This window comes from Gorilla gorilla, chromosome 17 (genome assembly GCF_029281585.2).
Source record: "Gorilla gorilla gorilla isolate KB3781 chromosome 17, NHGRI_mGorGor1-v2.1_pri, whole genome shotgun sequence".
Taxonomy (NCBI): Eukaryota; Metazoa; Chordata; class Mammalia; order Primates; family Hominidae; genus Gorilla; species Gorilla gorilla.
In genome coordinates this window covers 51,086,581-51,113,131 of record NC_073241.2, presented here as the reverse complement: position 1 = coordinate 51,113,131, position 26,551 = coordinate 51,086,581, and the positions used below count along the sequence as shown (strand labels likewise).

General features: G+C 37.1%; 1 protein-coding gene and 1 pseudogene across 1 annotated transcript in view; one reads left to right on the top strand and one right to left on the bottom strand.

Annotated features, from left to right (window-relative positions):
* Positions 1–26,551, bottom strand: part of MIB1 (MIB E3 ubiquitin protein ligase 1) — a 131,659-nt gene that overhangs the window by 11,725 nt on the left and 93,383 nt on the right. The window contains exons 13-20 of the mRNA XM_004059232.5: positions 20,496–20,628; positions 15,818–15,904; positions 14,782–14,943; positions 11,907–12,088; positions 9,629–9,821; positions 5,787–5,865; positions 2,123–2,236; positions 720–820 (exon numbers count right to left, since the gene is read on the bottom strand). Coding sequence (XP_004059280.1) covers positions 720–820; positions 2,123–2,236; positions 5,787–5,865; positions 9,629–9,821; positions 11,907–12,088; positions 14,782–14,943; positions 15,818–15,904; positions 20,496–20,628 — 1,051 coding nt within the window. The remainder of the gene's footprint in view (positions 1–719; positions 821–2,122; positions 2,237–5,786; positions 5,866–9,628; positions 9,822–11,906; positions 12,089–14,781; positions 14,944–15,817; positions 15,905–20,495; positions 20,629–26,551) is intronic.
* Positions 4,025–4,394, top strand: LOC101125320 (large ribosomal subunit protein eL34-like; annotated as a pseudogene).

The following is a 26,551-nucleotide window of genomic DNA, read 5'->3' as shown; positions in this document are numbered from 1 at the left end:
GCTGGAGTGCAGTGGCGTGATCACAGCTCACCACAGCCTCGATCGTCTGGTTCAAGTGATCCTCCCACCTCAGCCTCCAAGTAGTTGGGAGGTCACCACACCCAGCTAATTTATTATTTGTAGAGTTGTGGTCTCACTATGTTGCGCAGGCTGGTCTTGAACTCCTGGGCTCAAGAAATCCTCCTACCTTGGCCTCCCAAAGTGCTGAGATTGCAGGCATGAACCACTGCGCCTGGACTACCTTCAACTTTTAATACCATCTGTATGGGTTTTTTCCAAGTTTATATTCCAAACAATAACCTGTTCCATTTTATTAGATAATGACAAACTGTCTTCCAAAGTGTTTCTACTAATATATATTCCCACCAGCAGTGTTTGAGTTACAGCTGCTACATATTCTGCCTAACATTTGATAGTGACAGTCTTTAACATTTTCCTCAATCTAATACTTATGAAAACTTCCTTGTGGTTTTAGTTTTCATTTCCTGATCACTAATGTGGTTGGACCATTTTTTCATATTCATTGGCCATTTGTGTGTTACCTATTTTGGAAAGTACCTGATTAAACCCTCTAATCAGATTATTACTCATTGCAAATATTCAAATAATACAAGTGATACACTAATATAAACCATACTTATTACAGAAACACTAGTAGTTTTACGGGAAAATATTCAGTGCCATTCACAGCATCACTGTTTACATGAAATCATTATTACCTGCTCTTTAATGTCTTGTAACTGTTGCTGCAACTTTTGCACATCTGCATTGACATTGGTATTATCCTTGTCCTTTTGTAATACTGGAATATTCCCACTTGCTATAATATAGATTTAAAAAGATTTTCAGTTATTATTGCTTTGACAGAATGACATTTATAAAATAAAATATTACTGTTTTGTTTATTAAAAACATAAAACTATTATTACAATCCTCTTCAAAAATTTTTCTCACACTTGGACAACATACAGTAGTGACATTCTGTTACACTTTTCCATTTATGAACTCCAAAAAGAAATAGTTTGCACATTAATTTCTGATTATATTTATCTCAGCCAGAGCACAATCCAGACACAGACTTCTGGGTTTTCCAAGGCTCTACGTGCTTCCTTTGGCAAGCTCATCAATACATTTTATGCTTGCTTCCTCTGCTCCTGTACCATATGAACCAAGAAAGTAACCAGCAGGGTTTTGGCCAGCTTTGGCAGCAATAATTGTTTTAAAGTCTCTCAGATGATTTTTATGAGGATGTACACAAATCTAGCCTCCTTTCTTTATGACTAAACTTCCTTGTTATTACTGATCTGAGATGAGGAACTCAAGAAAGGCCATCATCTGTAGTATGCAAACATGGAGGGAAATCTTTGATTTCACTTTTCCTATTCTCTAGATTCTTGGTCTTTTATTCTAGTTAATCTGTCCCTGAGATTTTTATTATTCTGTTCTATTTGTGATAAAGACAAAAGCTTCAGACAGAAGTTGCTACACACTAATGCTCTTCCTCATCTGCTCATAAAACATGTTCAGAGAACAAAGAAATCAAAGAAACCATTCAGCTAATATCTAATGCAAAGAGAAAAAATACTTTGAAACAACTGTACTATTGAAAATGTTGAGGGTAAATCATTTATTTTTCATTTTTCCACCCTTTCACTGTTACATTTTTGTTTACCTATAGTTACTCTGTCCCAAATAATTACCATTCCATAAAATACTTAAATGAAGTAAATAAACCTGTTGCATAATGGAAGCAGGTTAATACTTTCAGTAAACTGAAAAATAAATTGTAATATGGTGCCCCACCCCTTGACAAAACACACTAAATTTCATCTTAAAAATAGAGCACAAATTTTCTTTATGCAAGAACACAACAATATTCTTTATAGCATACATGCAGGTTTCTCAGAAGACTGATGTTCACAGTTCCATAATCACATAAAAATAGAACTTCAGGTTTCTTGTAATATAATAAGAGCACCAGAAAACAATACCTGTTCCACTGTGGATCCAAGTCAGACATCTTAGGTTTTATAAGGCAGTAGTGTATTACGAAAGAGAAGAGGTGTTTATGCAAGTCCCAGAAAAAAGCAAAATATGAAAATGCTTAAGACAATCGACTTACAGATATCATCAGTGGCATCTTCTGAACTTTTCCCTCCACAGCACATAATGAAAGGCACTCTTCGTTCAACTACTGCTCGACACTGCACACACTTTTTCATCAGGTTAGCACAGTCTGGAAAACGGTAACACAGACACTTCTTACAAGAGAGAACATTAATAGGAGTGTTGCCTTTCTCTGCTAATTTTTATGACTTAAATTTCACACTGAAATAAATGTTATACTAAAGTTATAGCAATATGCAATTCTACCTCCTTAAAATGTTATCAACCTAAGAATGAGTATTCTCCATCGGTAGCCTCCAGAATAGAGAGCCCATCATTATGAAAACAATGACATTTTCCAATACAGCTGAATAAACTGTGAAATTTGTTTTTTAAAGAAATAAGTGACACAATAAATATTTCAAGATTTTAAGACTTGAGAATAAAGGAGAGAGATACTATTGACAAATGTCAACTAATACTAGAATTATAAGCTTGCTTACATGATAATTTTCTTTATATTTATTTTTATTTTACTTTAAGCTCTGGGATACATGTGCGGAACGTGCAGGTTTGTTACATAGGTACAAGTGTGCCATGGTGGTTTGCTGCACCTATCAACCTGTCATCTAGGTTTTAGGCCCTGCAGGCATTAGCTATTTGTCCTAATGCTCTCTCTCCCCCTGCCCAACACCCCCCGACATGATAATTTTCTAAAAACATTTTCTATTGTAAATGGCTTTTCGCTAAAATACAATGAACAATTATTTCCTTCTCTTATCAAATTGATGCAATGTAACAAGGAAATTGCTCAGTGATTACTTTTTTAATATAGCAGTTCAGGAAAAAAATTTAATTTTCATAAAAGACTATCTAATATTTGATTTGCAAAGGCTATAAACAATATTTCAGAAGAATGCATCCCCATTCCAATAAGAAATATCTAGGCACAACTGTATGTTGTTATGATTGTTAATACTACCTTACATCTAAACTTGTTAATTATAAAATAACACACAGCAATTCAACGTATTCTTTCTCATTAACGTTCATTATGAAAATATATTCCATATCTTAGCCTACACATCAAGTGTCTTGTTCATTTCAAAAATGGGAAAAATAATGGGAACCATGGCAGAATATCCAGGTTATGGCAAACCACTAGATTTGAACAAAGCTCAAAACCACTGATGTGGACAAAGTAGGGCCTACACTCCTAATAGTTTGCTACGCACACTGCTGGATGGAGAACAGTCAGTTACCAAGGCTGACCTCATGCCAAAGCCTAAACATAAATGGGTCTGACGCTCGGTTATACAAGTGCACTAGGTAGGAGCTAACGTTAAGTAGAAATCTGGTTTGGGATTTGTCTTCAATTTGAAGGCAGATTTTTTTCTTAAACATAAAGGACTAATTGACTAAATATGTAATACATAAACACAATTATCTAAAATTAACTGTTTAGTTCAGTTATTGTATTGTTTCTATCTTTGCTTCTATCTTCTCTATTTGTGTTGTTTCTATCTGTATTGTTTCTAATCTTTCTTCAGCACCTCCAAAAGGGATGTAATCTCTTCTTCCTTTGGCTTGCCAAGGCACTTTCACCGCCTAACATGACTGCGATGGGGGTACTGGACGAACTACATTACTGTATACTCCTTGGGAAAGGCATATGTTCCACCTCAGTTTCATCTCCGTTAGCAAATAAATGTTTAAGAGCATGTCTATAAAATCAAGAAAACCATCTACTTCTTAGGATTGTTCTGAAACTAAATGAGGAAATACTCAAAAAGAGATTAAAATGCCTGGTACAGAGTTAAGAGCTCAATAAAAGTTGGTTGTTGCTCTCGTTATTAAATACATTTTAAAGCAAAGACTGTTTTTCCTCTTCCAGGGATGCTATCTAGAGGCACTCAGCATGATCCAGTGTTTGATGCACCATCATAGGCTTTTCTACAACACAGCATCTAACAAAACTAGGCTGTCCCAAACCCTGGTATTGTTTACCTTTATATCAAGAAGGTAGGGAAAGCACCAATGTCTGCATGTGGCGTGTGCCCAGGCAGACTTCAAGGGATTTATGCTGTGAGACCTCAAGTTCTTGTGAGGTTGTCTAAAATTTTAAAAAGTGTCAGCACGACCAATGGTGTTTCCATGACTGCTAAATGTATCCACGACAGGACCAAGCATGCTTTCCTTTCAAAGAGCAGAATGTCATCGTGAAAATGTTGAAGGCACAAGCCCAGAGTTAGAAAGCTAAATTTAAAGCTGAAGCTTTTTTAATTTAAAAAAAAAAAAAGGAGCAAAGGCCATGTAAAAACTTCTGGAAGCTCCTGGGGGGAAATATTATATTAAGGCTCTAGAATCTGTGTGAACAACTAATAATTATAATCATCTTTCAAGTCTCATGTAGGTATCACTTTGGTGAATGACAGATGTCAGCAAACTACACCTGAGGGCCAAATCTGACCTGTCATCTGCTTTTATGAGACCAGTTTTATTGAACACAGTCAGGCCCATTTATTTACATATTTTCCATGGTTGTTTTTGCACTATAGCGCAGAGTACAGCAGTGGGAAAGAGCTGAGTGGTTACTACAGAAACCATGTGGCCTACAAAGCCAAAAATATTTACTATTTCACCCTTTACAAAAAATGTCTGCCAACCTCTGGCCTATGAAAACTTAAGTAACCTGAGTCCTTTTTACTTAAGACAGAGAATTCTCTATGTGCCCTTTTGATAGTATTGGGTAATAGCCATTATACCACTCTTTGGTAAACAAAAACAGTCACTTTAGGCAAAATGTTACAGAAGAAAACGTTCACCCTTTCTTTAGTTGACCAGCTGCCTATTGGAATTTTTTTTTTTTTTTTTTTTTTTTTAGACTGAGTCTCAGTCTGTTGCCTAGGCGGAGGACACGAGAATCACTTGAATTGGGAAGGCAGAGGTTGCAGTGAGCCGAGATTGTGCCACTGCACTCCAGCCTAGGTGACAGAGCGAGACTGTGCCAAAAATAAAAAATAAAATAAAATAAAATCTTTCATTGACAAAATGAAGGAAAGCAAAGGGAAGAGAATATTTAACAGTGTATGAACTTGAAAAGAACAAGGGCAATATAAAAAGCAAAGGACTTCAAGAGAATATGTTTAAAAGAAACTTAAAAACATTTTTTAAAGTTTAATACTGCCCTCACAAAGAAAAGATTTCTAAAAGCTCTCTTGACATAAAAGCTTACAGAAGGCCAGAAATTACAGCCCCAGAAATGGTTGCTGTTGGTTCTTCTGCAGTGAGGAAAGTACACAGGAGAGGCAATATTAAGGTGAAGCCAAATGAAGACGTGCTAATTTCATATGTGAACAAAGGCGAGACTAAATGTTTCAACATTCATTTCTCAAAACAAATTTCTATTATGTGTGGAAAGAGACCCTTTTGTGCTAATACAACTGAAATCAAAATCCAAGGTGGCAGAACACAGCATATTCCGTCTTCCCTAATGCTCAGACGCATGGAGGGAAACAGCTGACGTTCTAGTACAGAGAAAGAAATAGAAGGTACTCGAGGCCCATCAACTTTTTTGTGAGTTATCCAAAATCAAAAGCAAAAAAACCCTCAAAAACATAATTTTTGTTTCACTTTCTATGTTTATAATAATATTGAGGAACTCTGCATAGGCTACTTACTCTCACAAGCACACATGTGGCCGCAGGGTTGAAAAAGAACAGCTGCTTTCTTGTCAGAGCATACCACACATTCTTCAATCTATAGAAAAAGAGGTTACAGCACAGTGACCATTTACAGATAAATCTAGTAACTCTTAACAAGTTCAATTATATCCAAATATATTTCCTCTGTAAGAAAACACCTAGGCACAGAGAAATTTAACACACACCTTCCCCCCATCCTCTACTTTCCTGGTTATTCATTTTCACATCTTTATATACCCTAGCTTAACAGGCACTTATTTCTATTCTACCTTCATCTCCCTATCTGTCCTAAAATATAGAATAGAAAAAACTCCATTTCCTCTGAGGAAGCCTCTGGAGGCTTCAATATTTTTTTCCCCCAAAAACTACTTTTGAGGGGAAACTAAAGACAATGAACAAATAAAGTAGTAAAATAAGAAATGACTGAAAGACAGATTTCTAATATTAATAAAAATCTAGCTAGATTTGCCAAATTGCTAAAATCCAAGAGGGATTTTTCTGTTTACCCACATTTAAGAAACTCTACCTTAAAGTGCCCTTTTCCAGGACTTGGTCAATTCCCATGCTGCCTGAAGCCCACAGCTTTGGGCTATTCTTTCTCCCTGATCTCTAGCAAGACTTCCACAGCCTATTCATAATCTCCCTCACTTTCACCTCTTCTTCATGTCCACTTAATCTGAGCTTGGACATTTAACTATTAACCACCTTGGCTCTGGCTTCCTGTATCCCCACCCCATAGCCCTTGGCTACTCATCTGTCTTTCACCTATTCTCCCTTCTAACACACAGTCACATTTTGCCATCTCTTGTGTCACCAAAAATGGTAACTACTACTCACCTACAGCATCATCCAAACAACCAAATACATGCACGTGTGCTCTCTCTCTTTCTCTCTATGGACTTTCCCAACTTACACCTCAGTATGTACATAGAATTTACGTAAGTATAGAAAAAGCAGAATGCAGAATGCAGTAAGACATGGTTGATCAAGACACTGACATTCCTGGATTCAAAATCTACCTCCAACACCAACAAATTACCTAACATTGTTGAGCTACAACATTATTTATCTAAACAATAAAGAATAATCCTTCACAGAGTGATAAAGAGTAAATCAGATATGTATAAAGTAGTTCAATGTGTAATATATAAAATCAGTGCCTAATACATAATAATTATCTTCTCCTTTCTATATAACATGTTGGTTTTTAAAATGATTTCCATTGCATTTGTCTTTTTGTCTGAATTGTTTCTGAAGAGTTTAAAATAATACAGCAAACTGATCTAAAAACCATATCTGTACCTATTCCCCTATTATAAGAAAAAAAACTGTAGCCATACCTTTTCCTCCAATTATTTCCTCAGATTATACTTCCAGGAGTGGAGTTACTAAACCAAAGCATATTGTGTAATGTTTGTACATAAAGCCGGGTTGGCCACCTAGCCTCCAGCAGTGTTTAGAGAGTGCCTGTTTGCCACTTTCCTTGCTACCATTTTTTAAAATGTATTTTTGCTACTTCAACCGAAATAGTTCATGTTAATTCAATTAATTTCCTTCTTTGTATTTCTCTAACAGAAAAGGATCCCATGCTTGTTTATACCTCCCTCCAAATACTGTAATTTGTTCTTCTTCAATGAAGACATTCATTATCCTTTAACCACTTGGGGTCACTATTTCTTCGCAGTCAAAGGCTCTACAACCAACCTGGCAAATCTGTTGGGTGGGTATATCAGTAGTTTTTCTACTTTTCTATAGATTATAAATTTATAAGATTATAAATTATAAAACTTTCATAATTTAAAAATCAAATTGCAAGCCTATTAATTCTCAGAATAACTATATTCAAAAGGCCTGAAAAAGAACGAAAGCATATTCTTTCCTATTTCCTCTCTCCTCTGTTCCATCAACTATCCCTTGCAGACATCGTTCTTAATTTTGTCTATGCATCATAACACAGTGAAAAGAACAGGGGCTTAAGAATCAAGAGACGTGCATTCAAGAACCAGATGTCAGTCCATTTCTTTGAGCTGCAGCTTTTATAAGAATAACTTCATAGTTGAGACTCTGCTTCTGACAACCAGAGGCTCTGAACTCCTACTCAGTTTTTAACTCTCTTAAAGCACCTACAACACCCAATATGGCAGAGTAGCTTATATATAAGTCATAGTTTACCAATAGATTACACATTTTTAGCAGGTAATTATTATATACATCTTTGTCTTGACTATAAAACAGATGTTCAATAAAGGTTTGTTGAAATAGGGCTTAATCTAACAAAAAGTTTCAAACACAATGGCAGAATACACAGATCAATCTAAAGACAAAAGAATGGCTTAAATTTTTGTTCTTCTTTTGTATTCTTTCCCAAACTATTACTTCGTAAACAGGTACCTAAAGCGAATTATAAATGCTAAGTAGAATGATCCACATTAATTTATTAAGCATGGTTAACACCTATTTAATACAAATGAAATGCCAACACAGTGTCTGGCACACAATAAGTGCTATTAGTTCACCCTTCTCAGCTTTATGAATTGATCAAGCAGCTACATACATACAAGCACTCCAGTATTCCTATCAAAAATAACTTCCTTGTGCTTTTTCCTGTGCCAAAAATTCTATGAAAGATACATTAATTTGGATCATAAAAACCATCCAGGCTTAGCAGGTTGAAAGTAGAAGAAGCAGGGGCAAGGCAACACCTTTTAAGTCCCTGCCAGCTAATTCACTATGATAATTACTAACAGCGCCTTTCTTATTAATGATGGTTAATGAATAGCTTAAGAAAAAATAAATAGCAAGACAGAAATAAAGATTATAAAAAGAAGGGAATGGAAAAAGAGTATAAACTCCATGAGTTTTTACTTCAAAACCAACATGCTCTTTGGTTTAAACTATTCACCTTGAGAGAAACATTTGTAAGAAACTCAAATTTCACTTTATATGCAATACACACACACATTTGAGTATTGAAAAACTAAAAAATAAATTATTTCAGTAAACCAAAATTAGTAATCTGGTACAGTTATAATAAAGCACTAAGTTACATGGAAAACAATAAAACTCAGAAAAGAACTATACTTCTCAAAAAGCAAAAGGAGTCAGGAGAGAGAAAAAGTTCAGAGTAGATACAGATTTTGGCCATCACTAATTACAGGGAGACAAGACTTTATTTGCCTCCAGATGGGACATAATGTAAAGTGTGTGGCACCAACTGTGAAGCTTTCTTGCCAAAAATGTTAAGCTGACCCTGATCAAACTATTACATCTAACTTCCAGCTTACAGGAAACACAGAAGATAGCAAGTTAAACAACACCACGATAGAACAATCAAATCTAGAATGTGTGACATTCTACCAAAAAAATAAATTATTTTACAAACATGAATGCAAAACAGTTTTTGTACTCCAAAAAAAGTGCAACATATAAGTAACTACAATCCAAAGTGGAAGTAAGTGTATCCTTAGGTTATAGGGAGCTTTGAAAGCAAAATGGTAGGTAATTTTAACTTTACCATACTTTAGATATAATGAAGGAAACACATTAAGAGCTAAAAAAATTTGACAGTAAAAATGGTGTATCAATAAACTCAAACAATAACTTAGCAAATCAGTACATTAATAAGCAAGACTGTAAACAAGCAATAAAATAAGAAATTCTGATCTCCTGATTAATGCAGAAATTATATATTCCTATATTTAAATCATTGTTTGGAAGAGCAAAATTACACAGACGCATGATGTCATTAAATCTTATTTATCATTAATTCTAGTCTCAACTTCATAAAATGACAAAATACTATATTAAATATATCTTACCTTTGTCCTGGATTGAACCTGTTCTTTACAGATGAGGCATTTCTTGACTCGTGGAGAACATAAAGAACAGGTAGCAATATGTCCACATGGACCAAAAAGAGTATCTCTCTTCATATCTGAGCACACCATACACTCTTCTAAGGTTTCAGAATCATTACTAATCATAGAAGGACTCCGAGAACCCACTTGACCACTAATAAAAGAAAGTATTTCAAATCAAGCCTATCTTATTACAAATTCGCTAATTAAAATGTTTTAAAATATACCTGGAGCATCATTAGTATACATAAAAACTAGTCATATTAAAAAATTAAGCTTTAACATCTGTATGTGAAACATTAAATTTTTGTGTTTATATACGTCTCTGCATCTTTAGATACTTCTAACACAATTCAAACTTCAAACTGAACACTCACTCACCCAATGGAAAAGGGTGAATCTTCTAACAATGAAATAAAAAACAGCAATTAAAAAAAAAACTTAGCATAAACAAAATTTTGCTCAGAACCTGTTGTATCTATATAGAACCAGCAGAGGAAGGCATAGGAATAAAACAAAAATCCTCACTAGCCCCCATGTTAGTTGCCTTACTAAAGACGGAACAAAGCATCATCAGAGTCCACAACAGATAGGGCACTTTGGAAAATTTAACACTTCAGCTGCTGTTTTGACATTTTTAAGTGTATCCTTAAGGAACATAAAATTATATTACAGAAAGATAGACTGCATCTGTAAACACAGATACAAAGAACGGAAATACATATGACCACCTACAGCTACAGAAAAGGGATGCCCTGTTTCTACCACAATCTTCAGAAACTCACAAACACGTACACAACACGTACACAGAGGGTCCACCTTAGACTCCATTGTTTAAAAGTTATTACTGCAATAATTATAGTGCCTTATATCTTTATATTTATAGATTTTTTTTTTTTTTTGGAGACAGAATTTTGCTCTTGTTGCCCAGGCTGGAGTACAGTGGTGTGATCTCGGCTCACTGCTGCAACCTCCGCCTCCCGGTTCAAGCAATTCTCCTGCCTCAGCCTCCCAAGTAGCTGGGATTATAGGCATGCGCCCAGCTAATTTTTGTATTTTTAGTAGAGACAGGGTCTCACCATGTTAGTCAGGCTGGTCTCGAACTCCTGACCTCAATCCACCCGCCTCGTCCTCCCAAAGTGCTCAGATTACAGGTGTGAGCCACCACGCCCGGCCGATGCATTCTCTTTTTGTAATAGAATTTCATGTTCCTTAACAATACACTTAAAGAAATGTATATACCTCACTATATTAATTTCCTCTATAACACAGTTCTATGCACAGATTCCAAAGAGATGACATTTCATCACTACACATAAATTATGAGAGAGGCAAGGAACACTAAGGTTAAGGAACAGCTACTGAAATTTCAGTGACAAGAACCAGGTACAAAGGGCAACAACAGTTGCACAGCACTGTTCAGATTTTAAAAAGCAATGAAATGTGTACCTTTTTGTACATCCATAAAATCTCATAAGGAAATTAGTTATGTCATAAATAATAATTAAAATCACTGACATATCTTTCAGAAAAAGAGACAAATGTGAAATGATCATCTTTAGAGAAAACTCCACCAGGAATTGGTACATTCATTTGTTCATTCTCCACTGATACTGAGTGCACCTGTCAGGCACTGAGCAGGGTGCTATATTTATTACAGAGTTTGTGTGAGATATACCCTGTTCATGGAGTATAAGTTGCCTCTCTTAGGAACATTCTATTTAAATTTTAAATATAGAGCCAGGCACAGTGGCACATGCATACAGTCCCAGCTACTGAGGATGAAGCAAGAGGATCACCTGAGCCCAGGAGTTTAAGCCCAACCTGGGCAACACAGCGAGACGTATTTTTAAAAAATAATAATAATACAATAAAAAATAAATACAATTTAAAATACATATAACATTAACAACAGCAATTTTACTAGAAGACTTTTTCTCATAAATCCCTCTAACACATGGGAGTACTAGAAGATCAGACTAGTTTAGAAAAGTTTCTCAGAACTTATTAAGTATAGAGCATTGCACTCAATAATGTGGGGAATATGGCATAAAATAAGAGACATGCTGCCTGCAGAAAAATTTTCAAGGAAGAAAAATTTCAGGAAAGAAAGGGTCAACACAAATATACAGGAAGAGCAAAGATGAAGACATTTTCAAGTAGCCACGTCCTCCATTATGAAACCACATGATATTTTCTGTACAGAATATTAAGTTTTATGATAATAAATAATACAAACCTGACTTTTTCCTTATGACACTTTGCCAGTGCTTTGCAGAGATTCGGATCAGGACAGAGATCAAGTGGCGATTGACCCTTCTTATTTCGAATGCTCAGGTCAGCACCATTGGCTGCCAAGAAACAGGCAATAGATGCTGCACTCTTCTTCTCTGCCCCCTGGGTACCAAGTCCCATTATTAACTGCAATAAAATAAAAAGAGTCATGATTTTCCCTCTAGGAATCTGCCATCAATTCTTGCCATCACATATATGTGTATGTGTGTGGTGGACACTTATGAGTTCTAGTCCTAATGTTCCCTCCCCACCACTCTACCCCTGGTTTTCTCAAGCATACACACAAGTATGCTTTCTCCAGTTGTAGAGGTGGACCTACATTCTCCAGCTGCAGAGGTGGACCAAACATGGCCCAAACCAGTCAGATACCTCTACCTTACCTATATGGCTAGTACAGGGATGGACACACAACACAAATCAAGTCAATTAAGCCCAACAGAACTCAAAAGTGGAACTTCTGATTGAGATACTGAAGAAACAGTACTCTCTTTCCTAATTAATTTGGCTCTGGAGCAGCTAGCAACCAACTTGAAACAATGACAGGAGAGACAACTGAGAAAAGAACCAATGACTAGGAATTGAGCCAAGATACGGAGAATGAGACAAATTAGGTTCTGATAGTATTATCTGAGATTCTTCTCATCATCTTATGTGAAAATAGTCACAATAACTGTTAACATTTATTGAGTGTCTAAAATGGATCAAGTATTATTTTACACACTTTCCATGATCTTTACAACAACCTTATCGAGGTAAGTGCTCTCCTCTTCCCATTTTAAAATGAGAAAAAAAGAGGCACACCGAGCTAAGAGAACTTACCCATGGTCATAAATAAGGCAGAGGTCTCAAACACTTTGGTCTCAGAACCTTTTTACCCTCTAAAAAATGATTTTAAAATTCATATGGAAATGTGAAGGACTTAGAATAGTCAAATAACTTCGAAAAAACAAGAAAACTGGAGGACTGACACTACCTGACTTCAACACGTATTATGTAGATAAGTAATTAAGACTGGGGGCTGGCATCAAATAGCTAAAAACATAGACCAACAGAACAGAATACATGATCCAGAAAGAGACCTTCACATGAACAATTAACTGATTTTGGATAAAAGTATACTGGCATTTCAGTAGAAAAAGAAAGTCTTTTCAGCCAAGTGTGGTGGCTCATGCCTGTAATCCCAGGACTTTGGGAGGCTGAAGCAGACGGATCATGAGGTCAGGAGTTCGGGACCAGTCTGGCCAACATAGTGAAACTTCGTCTCTACTAAAAATACAAAAAATTAGCCAGGTGTGGTGGTGTGCACCTGCAATGCCAGCTACTTGGGAGGCTGAGGCAGGAGAATCGCGTGACCCCAGGAGGCAGAGGTTGCAGTGTGCCAAGATCACACCATTGCACTCCAGCCCAGGCAACAGTGCAAGACTCTGTCTCAAAAAAAAGAAAAAAGAAAAGAAACAAAGTCTTTTCAACTAGTGGTACTGGAACAACTGGATATCCACAAGTAAATAAACCTGGATCCATATGTCACACAATATATACAAATTAACTCAAAAAGAATCATAGACCTAAACATAACAGCTAAAACTTTATAAACTTCTAGTACAAAACATAAAAGAAAACCTTAGTGATCTTGGGTTTGGCAAAGATATCTCAGACAGAACACACAAAAAAAACACAAATGATGAAAGAAAAACTTGATAAATTAGACTTCCTCAAAATTAAAAAATTTGACTCTTCCAAATCACTATTAGAAGAATGAAAAGGGCTGGGTGTGGTGGCTCATGCCTGTAATCCCAGCACTTTGGGAGGCTGAGGCAGGCAGATCACGAGGTCAGGAGATCAAGACCATCCTGGCTAAGGTGAAACCCCATCTCCACTAAAAACAATACAAAAAATTAGCTGGGCGTGGTGGCATGCACCTGTAGTCCCAGCTACTTGGGAGGCTGAGGCAGGAGAATTACTTGAACCCAGGAGGCGGAGGTTGCAGTGAGCCAAGATTGTGCCAGTGCACTCCAGCCTGGGCGACAGAGCGAGACTCTGTCTCAAAAGAAAAAAAGAATGAAAAGACAAATCTCCTACCGACTGGGAGAAAATATGCGCATTCACATATAAAGAACTTGTATTCCGATTACATAAAGAACTCTCAAAACTCAGTAGTAAGAAAACAAACAGCCTAACAAAATAATGAACAAAAGATTTGAGCAGACACTTCATAAAATACATATGGTGACAGACAAATGAAAAGATGCTCAATATCAATAGTCATTAGGGAAATGCAAATTAAACCACAATAAGATACCACTACGTATCTATTTGAATGGCTGATGTTAAAAAAGAACTGAATGGCTGGGCGCGGTGGCTCAGGCCTGTAATCCCAGCATTGTGGGAGACCGAGGCGGGTGGATCACCTGAGGTCAGGAGTTCGAGACCAGCCTGACCAACATGGTGAAACTCCGTCTCTACTAAAAATACAAAAATTAGCTAGGTGTGGTGCAGGCGCCTATAATCCCACCTACTTGGGAGGTTGAGGCAAGAGAATGGCTTAAACCCAGGTGGTTGCAGTGAGCCAAGCACTCCAGCCTGGGTGACAGAGTGGGACTCCACATAACAACAACAACAACAACAAAACTGAACAACTTTTGGTAAAAATGTGGAGCAATAAGTTAGTACTGACTAGTACTAAGTTCATAAACTAAGTTTCTAAGTACATAGCTCTGATAAAATATTTTATCCAATACAGGTTAGATTACCAGTAAATGTAAGATCTTGCATAAAAAGATTCTTCCACTGGTACTGAATGAAAGATGATCTTTACTCACCGTGTTTTTGGATGGCTCCCAGGCAGCATCCACCTTCCCCACATCTTGCATATCTTGGAGCTGACGTAGCTGAGACAAAGTGTGATGCCTTAGAGCTTCATGCAAAGGAGTATCCCCATCCTTATCCTGAATATCAAGCTTGGCACCTGCACGGACCAAAAGCTAAAAGAGAAAGATGTCTCATTTTGGCAAAGTGTCCACATCCATAAGAAACTTCAACATATCTAAAGTAATGGTGAGAACACCCTGGACCTACTGAAGAAGTTACCACTAAAGCTAATTATTTTTATGCTTTTGCCTTCTACTCTTCTCCAACCCTGTGGCTCCTTACAAAGAGTCATGTGTTCTGGTTATTTAAATATATTGAATTAGAGAAAATAAAAATATATGAGAATCAATATGTTGCTTAATTCATCTACTCTAAGATGATGATAACGGAGGGATATTTAGGACTTTATTTCTCTTTTCAAATTTAGATGTATGACTTGAGATATTTTAAGCACTTCCACCAGGACCAAATCATAATGTTCAAAATTCTTCTATTATGTAAACAAACAAGGCACTGTTATTATTGATTCCATTCTCTTTTGGTCAATTTTCTCCAAATGTATGGTCATGAAGAAAGCCATGGAGGATATCAAGAGGAATTTCAAATAACAATAAATACGAACAGTGTTTGCTAAACTACAACCCCCTAAATAAAAATGCACAGTTGACATATTTCAATATATTACTTAAGCAGTAAATATAAGTTTATTAAAACTTTGCTTATGGTGCTTTAACAATTTTCCTAATCCCTTCTACGATACTTACTGAAGAGCTTTAGAAGAGTACCATCTATATATAGAAGCCAATCTCAAGCATATAGTCTCATCTGTCTTGGCAAATCACATTGTATTTAGATATTTAGATTTACTTATATCTAACTATGCCAGCTTGAGACATGTAACACTGTATCATTTCAATTTTCAGGAAGTTCTAAAAATCTGTATGGTTAAAATGTAATTATAAGCTAAAATGTACGTCAATACTTTACCCTAACAATCTGGGTATGCTGTCGTTCAACAGCAAGGTGTAGGGCAGTTTGTTGGTTCACATTCTGGATATCCAGGTTTGCATTACCCTGCACGAGAAGAACAAATGTTAAATGGTTAAAATTTGACAACAGTAAAGAACATGAAAACTATAACTACTCATAAGGAATAAATAACACCGAACACTGCTGGCTACTTTCTCCTTCAGCTGCTGCAATGTTATTCTCATATGGTAACAGTTGCTGTTAAAGTAGAAAAAAATGGATGGGGCAACAAACTTTCTGAAGTAAAACAGCAAGTTTTAAAAATCATTTTTATTATGGTAATTCCATCCAAGAACAGTTAAAAAGGACAAAGCACAGTAGAGTTCAAAGACAGATCTCTTTCAATCTCCACTATAAAGCAATGGAGATAATCAACTCCTTAGAACTCTAAATATTTCCTGAAAAGTTATAATAATGAGTCTTCATACTGGATTTAGATTTACTTTAATGACCTAATAAGTTCACTTCCCCTTGCTGCATATTTGAGCTCTTCCTCACTCTGTGAAAAGAAACTTTGCTTTAGGTGAGAAGGCAATGCTTAATTCATACATAAAATTATGCATTAAAGTAAGCAGAAAATCCTACCCAAGAACCTAGGGCAGCCGAAGAACCGTATGAGAACAGCTGAACCCTAATGAAGAAAGAGACTGAGGAGCAAAATAAGTGCACTTGGGAGTCAGGGGACCTAGGTCAAAGCTCCATCATCTACTTCCTCAGCTCCAAAATGGTGACAGTTAAAACCTATTTCACAGGGTTAATGTGAAGATTAAGAAAAATAACATATAAGAATGCCTAGCAAATGTCTAGCATAATTTAAAAATTTTTAAAAATGAGATCAAGAAAAGAGCTAAAGATTCAAAAGATAAACCGATCATTTCATTTAGGTCTTAGAACCATGCATGCCCTCTGGTTACAACTCTGATACTGGCGGGGTATGCAGAGCTGAAACCTTGGTAATGTTATGTCATATTCTTCAAGACGGGAATTTCTCATTTGTTTTTATTATGTTTCTTTGAAGTGTGGTCAGAAGGTACCTGATCTCAGCTTCTTTTCTTCTTTTTTTTTTTTTTTTTTTTTGAGATAGGGTCTCACTCTGTCACCCAGGCTGGAGTGCAGTGGCACATAGCTCACTGCAGCCTCAAACTCCTGGGCTTAAGGAATACTCCCGCCTTAGCCTCCCGAGTGTCAGCTTAATTCTTTATCATGTCTATTTCTCACATAAATGTGAACAATGGGGATTTTTCTTTAAGTTTCCTGAGCTTTTCCATCATTGACATTTCACTAAGTAGTATTCATTGCATAGGTGCACCACAATTTGCACAATTTGTTTATCCCAGCACTACCTGAACATTTGGCTTCGCTTCCAGTATGGGGCTAATAATAGCTGCTACAAACATTTAGTACAAGTATTTGCTTGGAAAGGTGTCCTATGTTCTCTTGGGTACATACCTAGAAGTGGGATAGCTGAGTCACATGATAAATATATGTCAAACTTTGTAAGAAACCACCAATTTGTTTTTCAAAGTGCCTGCTTTAAAAAAAAAACACCAGCAATGTATACAAATTCTAATTGTTCCACATCCTAACCAATACTTGGTTTTATTGGTCTTTTAATTTTAGTCATTCTAAGTGGGCAATTGGTAGTAACTGGTTGTGGTTATAATTTCTATTTTGTTAATCACTAATAATGCTTTCACTTGCCTATTTGCTAACTGTATATCTCCTTTAGTAAAGTGGATGTTTAAATCTTTTGACCATTTTTATAGAGTTATTTGTCCTTTTATTTATTCATTTATTTTGGAGATGGTGTTTCACTCCCTCTTCACCCAGGCTGGCATGCAGTGGCATGATGTTGGCTCACTGCAACCTCTACTTGCTGGGTTCAAGCAATTCTCCTGCCTCAGCTTCCTGAGTAGCTGGGGACTACAGGTGCGTGCAACCACGCCCGGCTAATTTTTGTATTTTTAGTAGAGAAGGGGTTTCACGATGTTGGCCAGGCTGGTATCAAACTCCTGACCTCAAGTGATCTACCCGTCTCAGCCTCCCAAAGTGCTTGGATTACAGGCATGAGCCACTGCACCCAGCCAGTCCTTTTATTATTAAATTTTCAGAGTTCTGGATTCCAGTCCTTTGTCAAATGTTTTCCCTACTGTGGCTTTCCTATTCGTTTTCTTAATGGTATCTTTTGATGAGCAGAAGTTTAGTTTTTGATGAAGTGTTATTTATTAATTTTTCTTTTATGATTATGGCTTTCTGTCTCCTAAAAACCTTTGTGCACCTCATTGTCAGATAATATACTAATACTAATTTTTTGTGTTTGTTTTTTGTTTTATTTTTAAGACAACGTCTTGCTCTGTTGCCCAGGCTGGAGTGCAGTGGCGCAACCATGGTTCTCTGAAGCCTCAACCTCCCAGGCTCAAGTGATCCTCCCATCTCAGCCTCCCAAGTACCTGGGACACAGGCACATGCCACCACACCCAGCTAACTAAAAAAAAAACAAAACATATATATATATAGTAGAGATGAGATCTCACAATGTTGCCCAGGCTGGTCTCGAACTCCTAGATTTGAGCTATTCTCCTGCCTCAGCCTCCTAAAGTGCTGGGATTACAGGCATGAGTCACCAGGCCTGGCTGGCTTTATGGTTTAAGCTTTTACATTCAGGTCTATAACCCATTTAATTTTTGCGTAAGTTGTGAAGTTAAGATTTTTTTGTTTGGGTTTTTTTGTTTTTGGTATATGGATATCTACTTGGTTTAGCCCTATTTGTGGGAAACAATCCTTTCCCATATTACTTTGGCACTTCTATAAAAAAAGTACTTGACTATATATGTGTGGTTCTTTTTTTCTTAATTTGAGTTGCTGTTTATACATATGTGTGGTTCTACTTCTGCATTTTTTATTCTTTTAGTTTGTATGATTGCTATATAGAAAATACTAAGTAATCTGTAGAGAAGATACCAGAATAAGTTTAAGCAAGGTCACAGGATATATGGAAAATATACAAAAATTGTATTTATATATACTAGCAATATGCAAATGGAAATTGAAATGTAAAAACAATTCTATTGAGTGACTCATTGATTGACTGGGTCTCGCTCTGTTGCCCAGGCCAGAATGCAGTGGTGTAATCATAGTTCACTGTAACTCAAACTGCTGGGCTCAAGCAATCCTCCTGCTTCAGCCTCCTGAGTAGCTGGCATTACAGGGGTGTGCTACCACATCCAGCTAAAATACCATTTATAATAACATCCGCAAAAAGCTACAGAAGAACAAATCTAATATGTGCAAGAGCAATCAAACTCCCAACAGACTTTTTAATAGAAACTAATAAGCTGATTCTAAAATTTATATGGACAAGGCATGGTGGCACTTTGGGAGGCTGAGGCAAAAGGATCACTTGAGCCCAGGAGTTTGAAACCAGCTTCAGCAACATAGTGAGACCTTGTCTTACAGAAAAAATAAATAAATAAAAGCCAGGCGTGGTGGCACATGCCTACAGTCCCAGCTACTTGGGAGGCAGGAGGACTGCTTGAGCCTGGGAGGTCAAGGCTGCAGTGAGCCATGATTGTGCCACTGTACTCCAGCCTGGGTGACAGAGTGAGATCCAGTCTCAAAAGCAAACAAAAAATTATATGCAAATGCAAAAGATCTAGAACATTAGAGTAATCCTGAGAAAGACAAAGAAAGAGGATTTAATCTACCTGATTTCAAGACTTTCTATAAGGCAACAATAACCAAGGCAACATGACAGTGGCATAAGTTCACTTAGATTTTTGAATAAAAAGGAATTATCATAATTAACAGAGAGCAGTAATTTTAATAGCAAAGATTTAAAGTAGTGGGGGGGAGGTGGCTTAACTTTTGATATATTTCTTTAAATTTCTGTAGTTTTTGGAATGTAAACCTTATAATTTGATATTTGATTACATACATTATTTGCTAAATTTTTCTGCTGTTTCATCTTAACTAGACTATAAATTCCTTGAAGTCAGGAATCACAGATAATTCTTTGATAACTTCAGTGCATCTATATGGTTTATGCTTGCATATGAAAAATTTGCTGAAATTACTAAAATATCCTAAAACTACAAAATAGGCTCCTCCCAAAATCCAGTCTCATAAAAACGTAGTGTCATCCTATTCTGAGATGAATGAAATGACCAAGGTGAGTCTGTACTGCTATCGAGCCATAAATTCCAGGGGCCAGCAGTAGTTACGAAATAAATCCCCTGATCTTAGCTGCAAACTGCAGTCTGATGACAACTGGCCATACTGTTTAAGTATCAACACAGATGGTTCTTGGTGCTCTGGTTGATGATACTTCCGTAACAGTGGCGGCCATTCTGGGAAATCTCTGTTAGTTGATGCCCATTTCACAGGACCAATCCAGGAAGACTGTGCAGAGGAAATCCTGGGAATTGAGGGACTCACTCTCAAACACACATCACCATCCTGCATTTAAGAAGTATTAGGCAGAAGACAGAATATGCATTATATCTGAATTTTCATCATCATGAGGTTTTACTGGAACCTACTAATAGGCGATTTATAAAGCAATAAATAAATGAATGGCAATGGTCCCAAATTGTTTAAAAAAAATAAAAAAGAGGGAATTATTTAACTCTTTTCTTACCTGATGTACCAACAGTTCAGCCACTTCTACGTGATTATTAAGGGCAGCCAGATGTAAGGCAGTATAACCATCATCTTTCTTCTCATCCACAATCCATGGTCTTGGTAATTTAGATAGTAAAACACGCATTGCACTGAAAGTTAAATTCACATTATTTCTATATTTGCATAATTTGATATACTCAAAAGAAAAGTTTGCAATCAAATGAAGATACTCCTCTTTAAAGAAAAAAATGCTCTTAGAGACAAATAGAAATTCTACTTTTCTAATCTCAAATGTGCAGCTTTAATTTAATTTTTTTTTAAGAGATGAGGTCTTGCTATGTTGCCCAGGCTGGCCTTGACAGAGACTATAGGTACATGCCACCATGCCCAGCTAGCTTTTTGATATTTTGAGAGGTAGACACACTATTACTATCTGGGAAACAGAATCAAAACAGAATGGAAGTGCTACAAGGAGGAAACTTAAGAGGAAAAAACCAAAGAGAAAAGAAATATACCCTAATGAGGGCACCACTTTGGCTTTGTGGAACCTCTCAGGTTCAGTATCAACAGTATTTATTAATGAAAGAGTCAATGAAGAACAGCCAGATAATAATTTTTAGAAGTAGGAAAAACTGTGATAATTAATACACTATATATGCTGAACTATCTTAGCTGACGATTATTGTGCAGCTGGTTATCATGAATTGCAAAGTTAAAACTTGACATATGTCATTTAGAAGTGGTAAACCAAGTCTGGAGCAAAACACACAAAATGGCCATTATAATTTAATATTTAAAACTTAAAAATCAGTAATAAAGTATTTCCAAAGCAAAAAAGAGAAAGTTATACAAAAGAGAAAGATTTAAACTCCAACCACCGAAGAGCAGAACTAAGTTCAAGAAGTCTGAGAATGGGTTGTGGAGGATTGAAGAACCTCTAAAATTACACTTAAATCATTTGGAAACTTTTATTAGACTTTTTTTTTCTTTGTTTGTTTTCCCTGAGACGGAGTCTCGCTCTGTCGCCCAGGCTGGAGTGCAGTGGCACGATCTCAGCTCACTGCAAGCTCCGCCTCCCGGGTTCATGCCATTCTCCTGCCTCAGCCTCCCGAGTAGCTGGGACTATATAGGCACCTGCCACCACACCCGGCTAATTTTTTGTATTTTTAGTAGAGACGGGGTTTCACCGTGTTAGCCAGGGTGGTCTAGATCTCCTGACCTTGTGATCCACCCGCCTCGGCCTCCTAAAGTGCTGCGATTACAGGCGTGAGCCACTGCGCCCGGCCTTTTATTAGACTTTTTAAACAGGTTTATGAACCCAAAGTATACTGAGAATCACAGCTTACAGAGCCCCTTCCATGGCTGTAACTGAGTAACAATCACTGTTTGGGGATAACAGGCTTCTTTGGAAAGCTATAGGCTCTCCTCCAGAGAAATGCATGTCAAAATGTTTACCTATTAATACAATTTTGGGTGAGTCTACAAACTCCTAAATCCCATTCATGGGCTTCATAGAAGACTAAGGTTTTCTGCTTTTGTTTTCAGTCACTAGTAAGGATTTTAGTCCTTCTCATTCCATAAATTAAAATAAAATACTAGATATTGTATAGACTTTGAGATTCTCAATGGGAAAAAGTATTGGTACGACATTATACTACTGATGTTTGGATAGTCATGATGTTAATGCCATACATTATCTCTTACCCTACACATGTGAGCATGTGAGAAACAGAATTTACAGGGGTAAACAGTTCTGGAAAATTTAAAAGATACAAGTATTAAATCATGTGAAAAGTGAAAAAACGTTTTATTAAAAACAAAATGTAAAAATAATAATGTAAATACTTGTCATTAATTTAAACAAAAATTGTGATATAATCATGTTGAAAGGAATGGTAGTAACAGAGGGTATTAGTTTTAAATCTTCATTTTCCATAACATGAAATCACTAGATGCCTATAATTGATAAATTAAGAAATTACAGGATAAGTTCCAAGTTGTTGGTCGGGACAAAAAAGGGGTAAGGAGGGATGAAGCAGAAGACGTTTCTCTTTCATTATAAGTTTTGTAGTAACATTTGACTTAACTATGTACATATATTAGCTTGATTAAAAACTTCTTGTTTTTAGGAGAATGGCGTGAACCCAGGAGGTGGAGCTTGCAGTGAGCGGAGATCGAGCCACTGCACTCCAGCCTGGGCGACTGAGCGAGACTCCGTCTCAAAAAAAAAAAAAAAAAAAAACCTTTTGTTTTTTTCTGAGACAAAGTTTCTCTCTGTTGCCCAGGCTAGAGTGCAGTTAGTGGCACGATCAGAGTTCACTGCAGTTTCAACCTCCCAGGCTCAAATGATCCTCCTGCCTCAGCCTCCCGAGTAGCTGGGAGTATGGGTACATGCCACCAAGCCCAGCTAATTTTTTTGTATTTTTTTGTAAAGGCGGGGTTTCACCATGTAACAGCCCAGGCTGGTCTTGAACTCCTGAGCTTAAGCCATCCACCTGCCTTAGCCTCCCAAAGTGCTGGGATTACAAGCATGACTCACCATGCCCAATCTAAAAACGTTTTTGAAATCAAAACGCTAAGATAATATTTGGGCTTGTTGCCTTGAAATATTTTTAATTTGCACCTGTATTCCTTTTAGCCTCTTAGATATACCAATGTTACAGTAAGTATTAAATTATAAAGTGTGGTTCACACTAACTTCATCAATTTTTTTAAAGCCTTTTAATGAATAGATATTTCTGAGAAGCTGGTTAACAGAATCATGTTTCCCACTGTCTTCCATTCTAGTTTCAGAAGTACATTCTCATATTATTAGGTTGGTGCAAAAGTAATTGCAGTTTTTGCCATTAAAAGTTAATACAATGCCAACAGCTCAAAGAAAGGAAAGGGGTAGGGGAGCAATTCCTCCTCTGGGCACAAGCTGTTGGTTGAGATGAAGCCATCATTTACTTGTTCTTCTGGTCTTGCATGTCATAAGCAAACAAGCTAGGGGAAGCTGAAGTCCCTCAAAAGGGCCATGGCTCAGAAAGTTATTAAGACACTTAAACAGAAACAGATATGTATTCTTGAAAGCTTACTGGTTCTTTGTTGTCTCCTTACTTTGTGTCTTTTTGGTTTTTCCTCTCAGTAGGATATATATATATATATAAAACTGAACTGTCAGAACAAGAGAAAGACAGTAATTCCAGGCTATGATTGAAGTGACAAAAATTGTCCTAGTCCCTTCCAGATAACCTTCTACAAAGTACTCAAATCCTAACATTAAAATGCAAAGGTCAGATTTTCAGGGAGGTAGTTTCCATCTCAGAACAAATCTACTCTGTTACTTCATCCCACTTAAATAAATGGTCATGATTCATATCTAATACCAAAAGTGTTATAGAAATCTCTTACAAAATACCTATAAGGGCCAGGCGTGGTGGCTCAAGCCTATAATCCCATAACATGAAACTTTGGGAGGCCAAGGCAGGTGGCACTTTGGGAGGCCAAGGCAGGTGGATCACTTGAGACCAGGAGTTCAAGACCAGCCTGGCCAACATGGTGAAACCCGTCTCTACAAAAAATACAAAAATTAAGCCAGGCATGGTGGTGTATGCCTGTAATCCCAGCTACTTGGGAGGCTGAGGCAGGAGAATCACTTGAACCCTGGGAGGTGGAACTTGGCAGTGAGCCAAGATCACACCACTGCACTCCAGCCTGGGGGACAGAGCAAGACTGTCTCCAAAAAAAAAAAAAACAAAACAAAAAAAAACAAAACAGTAAGACTGTTGTAAAAATTAAATGAGATAATATATGTAAAAATGTTTCAGTATAGGGTCTCAAACTCTTCAATATAATAGTATTATGACAACTCTAAGATTATAGATGTATACTCAAACATAGTACAAATACCTCTTTGCCCCCTCCTCTTTCCCAATACTCCTCATATATATGTCTGTGTGTGTGTGTGTGTGTGCGCGCGCGCGCACGTGTGTATGTATGTATGGATATATACATTTTTTTTTTCTTGAGATGGAGTCTTGCTGTGTTGCCCAGGCTGGAGTGCAGTAGCTCAATCTCGGCTCACTGCAACCTCCACCTCCCAGGTTCAAGCAATTCTCTGCCTCAGCCTCCCAAGTAGCTGGGATTACAGGTGCCCACCACCAGGCCCGACTAATTTTTTATGTGTATTTTTAGTAGAGACAGGGTTTCACCATCTTGGCCAGGCCGGTCTTGAACTCCTGACCTCGTGATCCACCCACCTGGGCCTCCCAAAGTGCTGGGATTACAGGCGTGAGCCACCGCACCCGGCCTCCTCCTATATTCTTGATCTTGATTACCCTTCTCACCATTTAATCAGCCATTCTACTCAGAAACCAGGGAATCATTCTAGACTCTTTCCTCTCTTCTTATGTCCACATTCAATTTGTCCTGCCGTTTCTCCTTTTTAAAACTAAACTGTTCTTCCCAATGGCCCCCAGTCTCCCTTCCACTCTATTCTCTATACCACCCCACACAAATCTGACCATTTCACAATTTTCACATATTCTTTTTAAATAAATCTTTTAAAAATAAGACTAGTCTTGATAAAAAAAATTCTAAAATATACTTCCCTGCCTTTAATACACTTTTAAAAGAACATGAGACTAAACATAATATTTTCTTGAAATCAATTATAGCAAAATCAACTTGATTTACTAAGCTGTGGATAAACACTGAAGATAGCCCCAAATCAAAACTAATGCAAGGGTCAACTAGCCAGGAGTGGTGAACTTTTTGGTTTTGTTTTTAAATATCTATTTTAAAGCAATGTTAGATTTATAGAACATTGCAAAGCTAGTACAGAGTTCCCATATACTCCTCATCCTTGTTACTAACATTTTACATAGTATGGTACATTTGTTTCAATAAACCAATGTTGAAGCGCTATTATTAACCAAAGTCCACACCTGAGATTTCCTTAGTTTTATTCAATGTTCTTTCTCTGTTCCAGAATACCACTTTACATTTAGTTGTCTTTTCTCCTTAGCTCCCTTTGGTTGTGACAGTTTCCCAGACTTTCCTTGTTTTTGATGAGTCTGACAGTTTTGAAGAGTACTCATAGGATATTCTGTAGACTATTCCTCAGTTGGAATTTGTCTGATGCTTTTCTCATGATTACGCTGTGCTATTGGTTCTTAGTAAGAAGGCCACAGAGATAAAGTGTCATTTAATCACATCACACCAAGGGTACATACTATCAACATGCCATATGACTCTAGAAGTTAACCTTGATCATCTGGCTGAAGTAGTGTTCTTCATGTTTCTCCAATGTAAACATTTCCATATCTCTAAACTATGCTCTTAGGAAGGAAGTGACTACGTACAGCCCACATTTAAGGAGCGGGAAGTTATAGTTCACCTCCTTGAGGGTGAAGTAGCTACATAAATTATTTGAACAGAGACCTACAGCCCTCTCATCTTAATCAAAAACTGCCAACCCCCTCAAAAAAAAATAATAATACAGGGCCTCAAGAAAAGAGGTCATCTTTGGGCCCAGCCTGCAAGGTAAGCTAAGGGAAAGTTAAGCAAAACAGTTTCTGGTCCCCTCACTCTCATGTCAACAGCAGTAGTTCAGAGCAGCCTGTCTCCTTTCTTTCCATGAGGCAGGCAATCTTAGGAAGACACACTATAACCACAAGGACAGCCGCAGGCTGTTCCCTGCAGCACTTTAGTTAATTAAGAGGACACTGTTAAGCTGCAAGCACTGAGGTCCATAGAGTTACTGGGAAAAAGGTGTTACCAGCTTGAGAATTCAGTAATTTTGTTAAGCCAATAGACTGTCTCACCTGTGGAGCATAGTATATGAGATTTAGAGATATTTTCCCTAATGCTCAATTTGGTTGTTTTCCAAGAGGTTAAGGACATGGATGTTTTAAAGATAAGATCTTACTACCAGTTAAGCAGGCATTTGTGAATAGTGCCAAAGAAGCATTAAGTTCCAGAACAACTAATAGCAGTGCCTACCATAATCCCTGGCACATGATAGTATTCAAACGTTTGCTGAATGATGAACAAATGAGTTATAAGAAGCAGAGGGGACAAGCAGCTGTC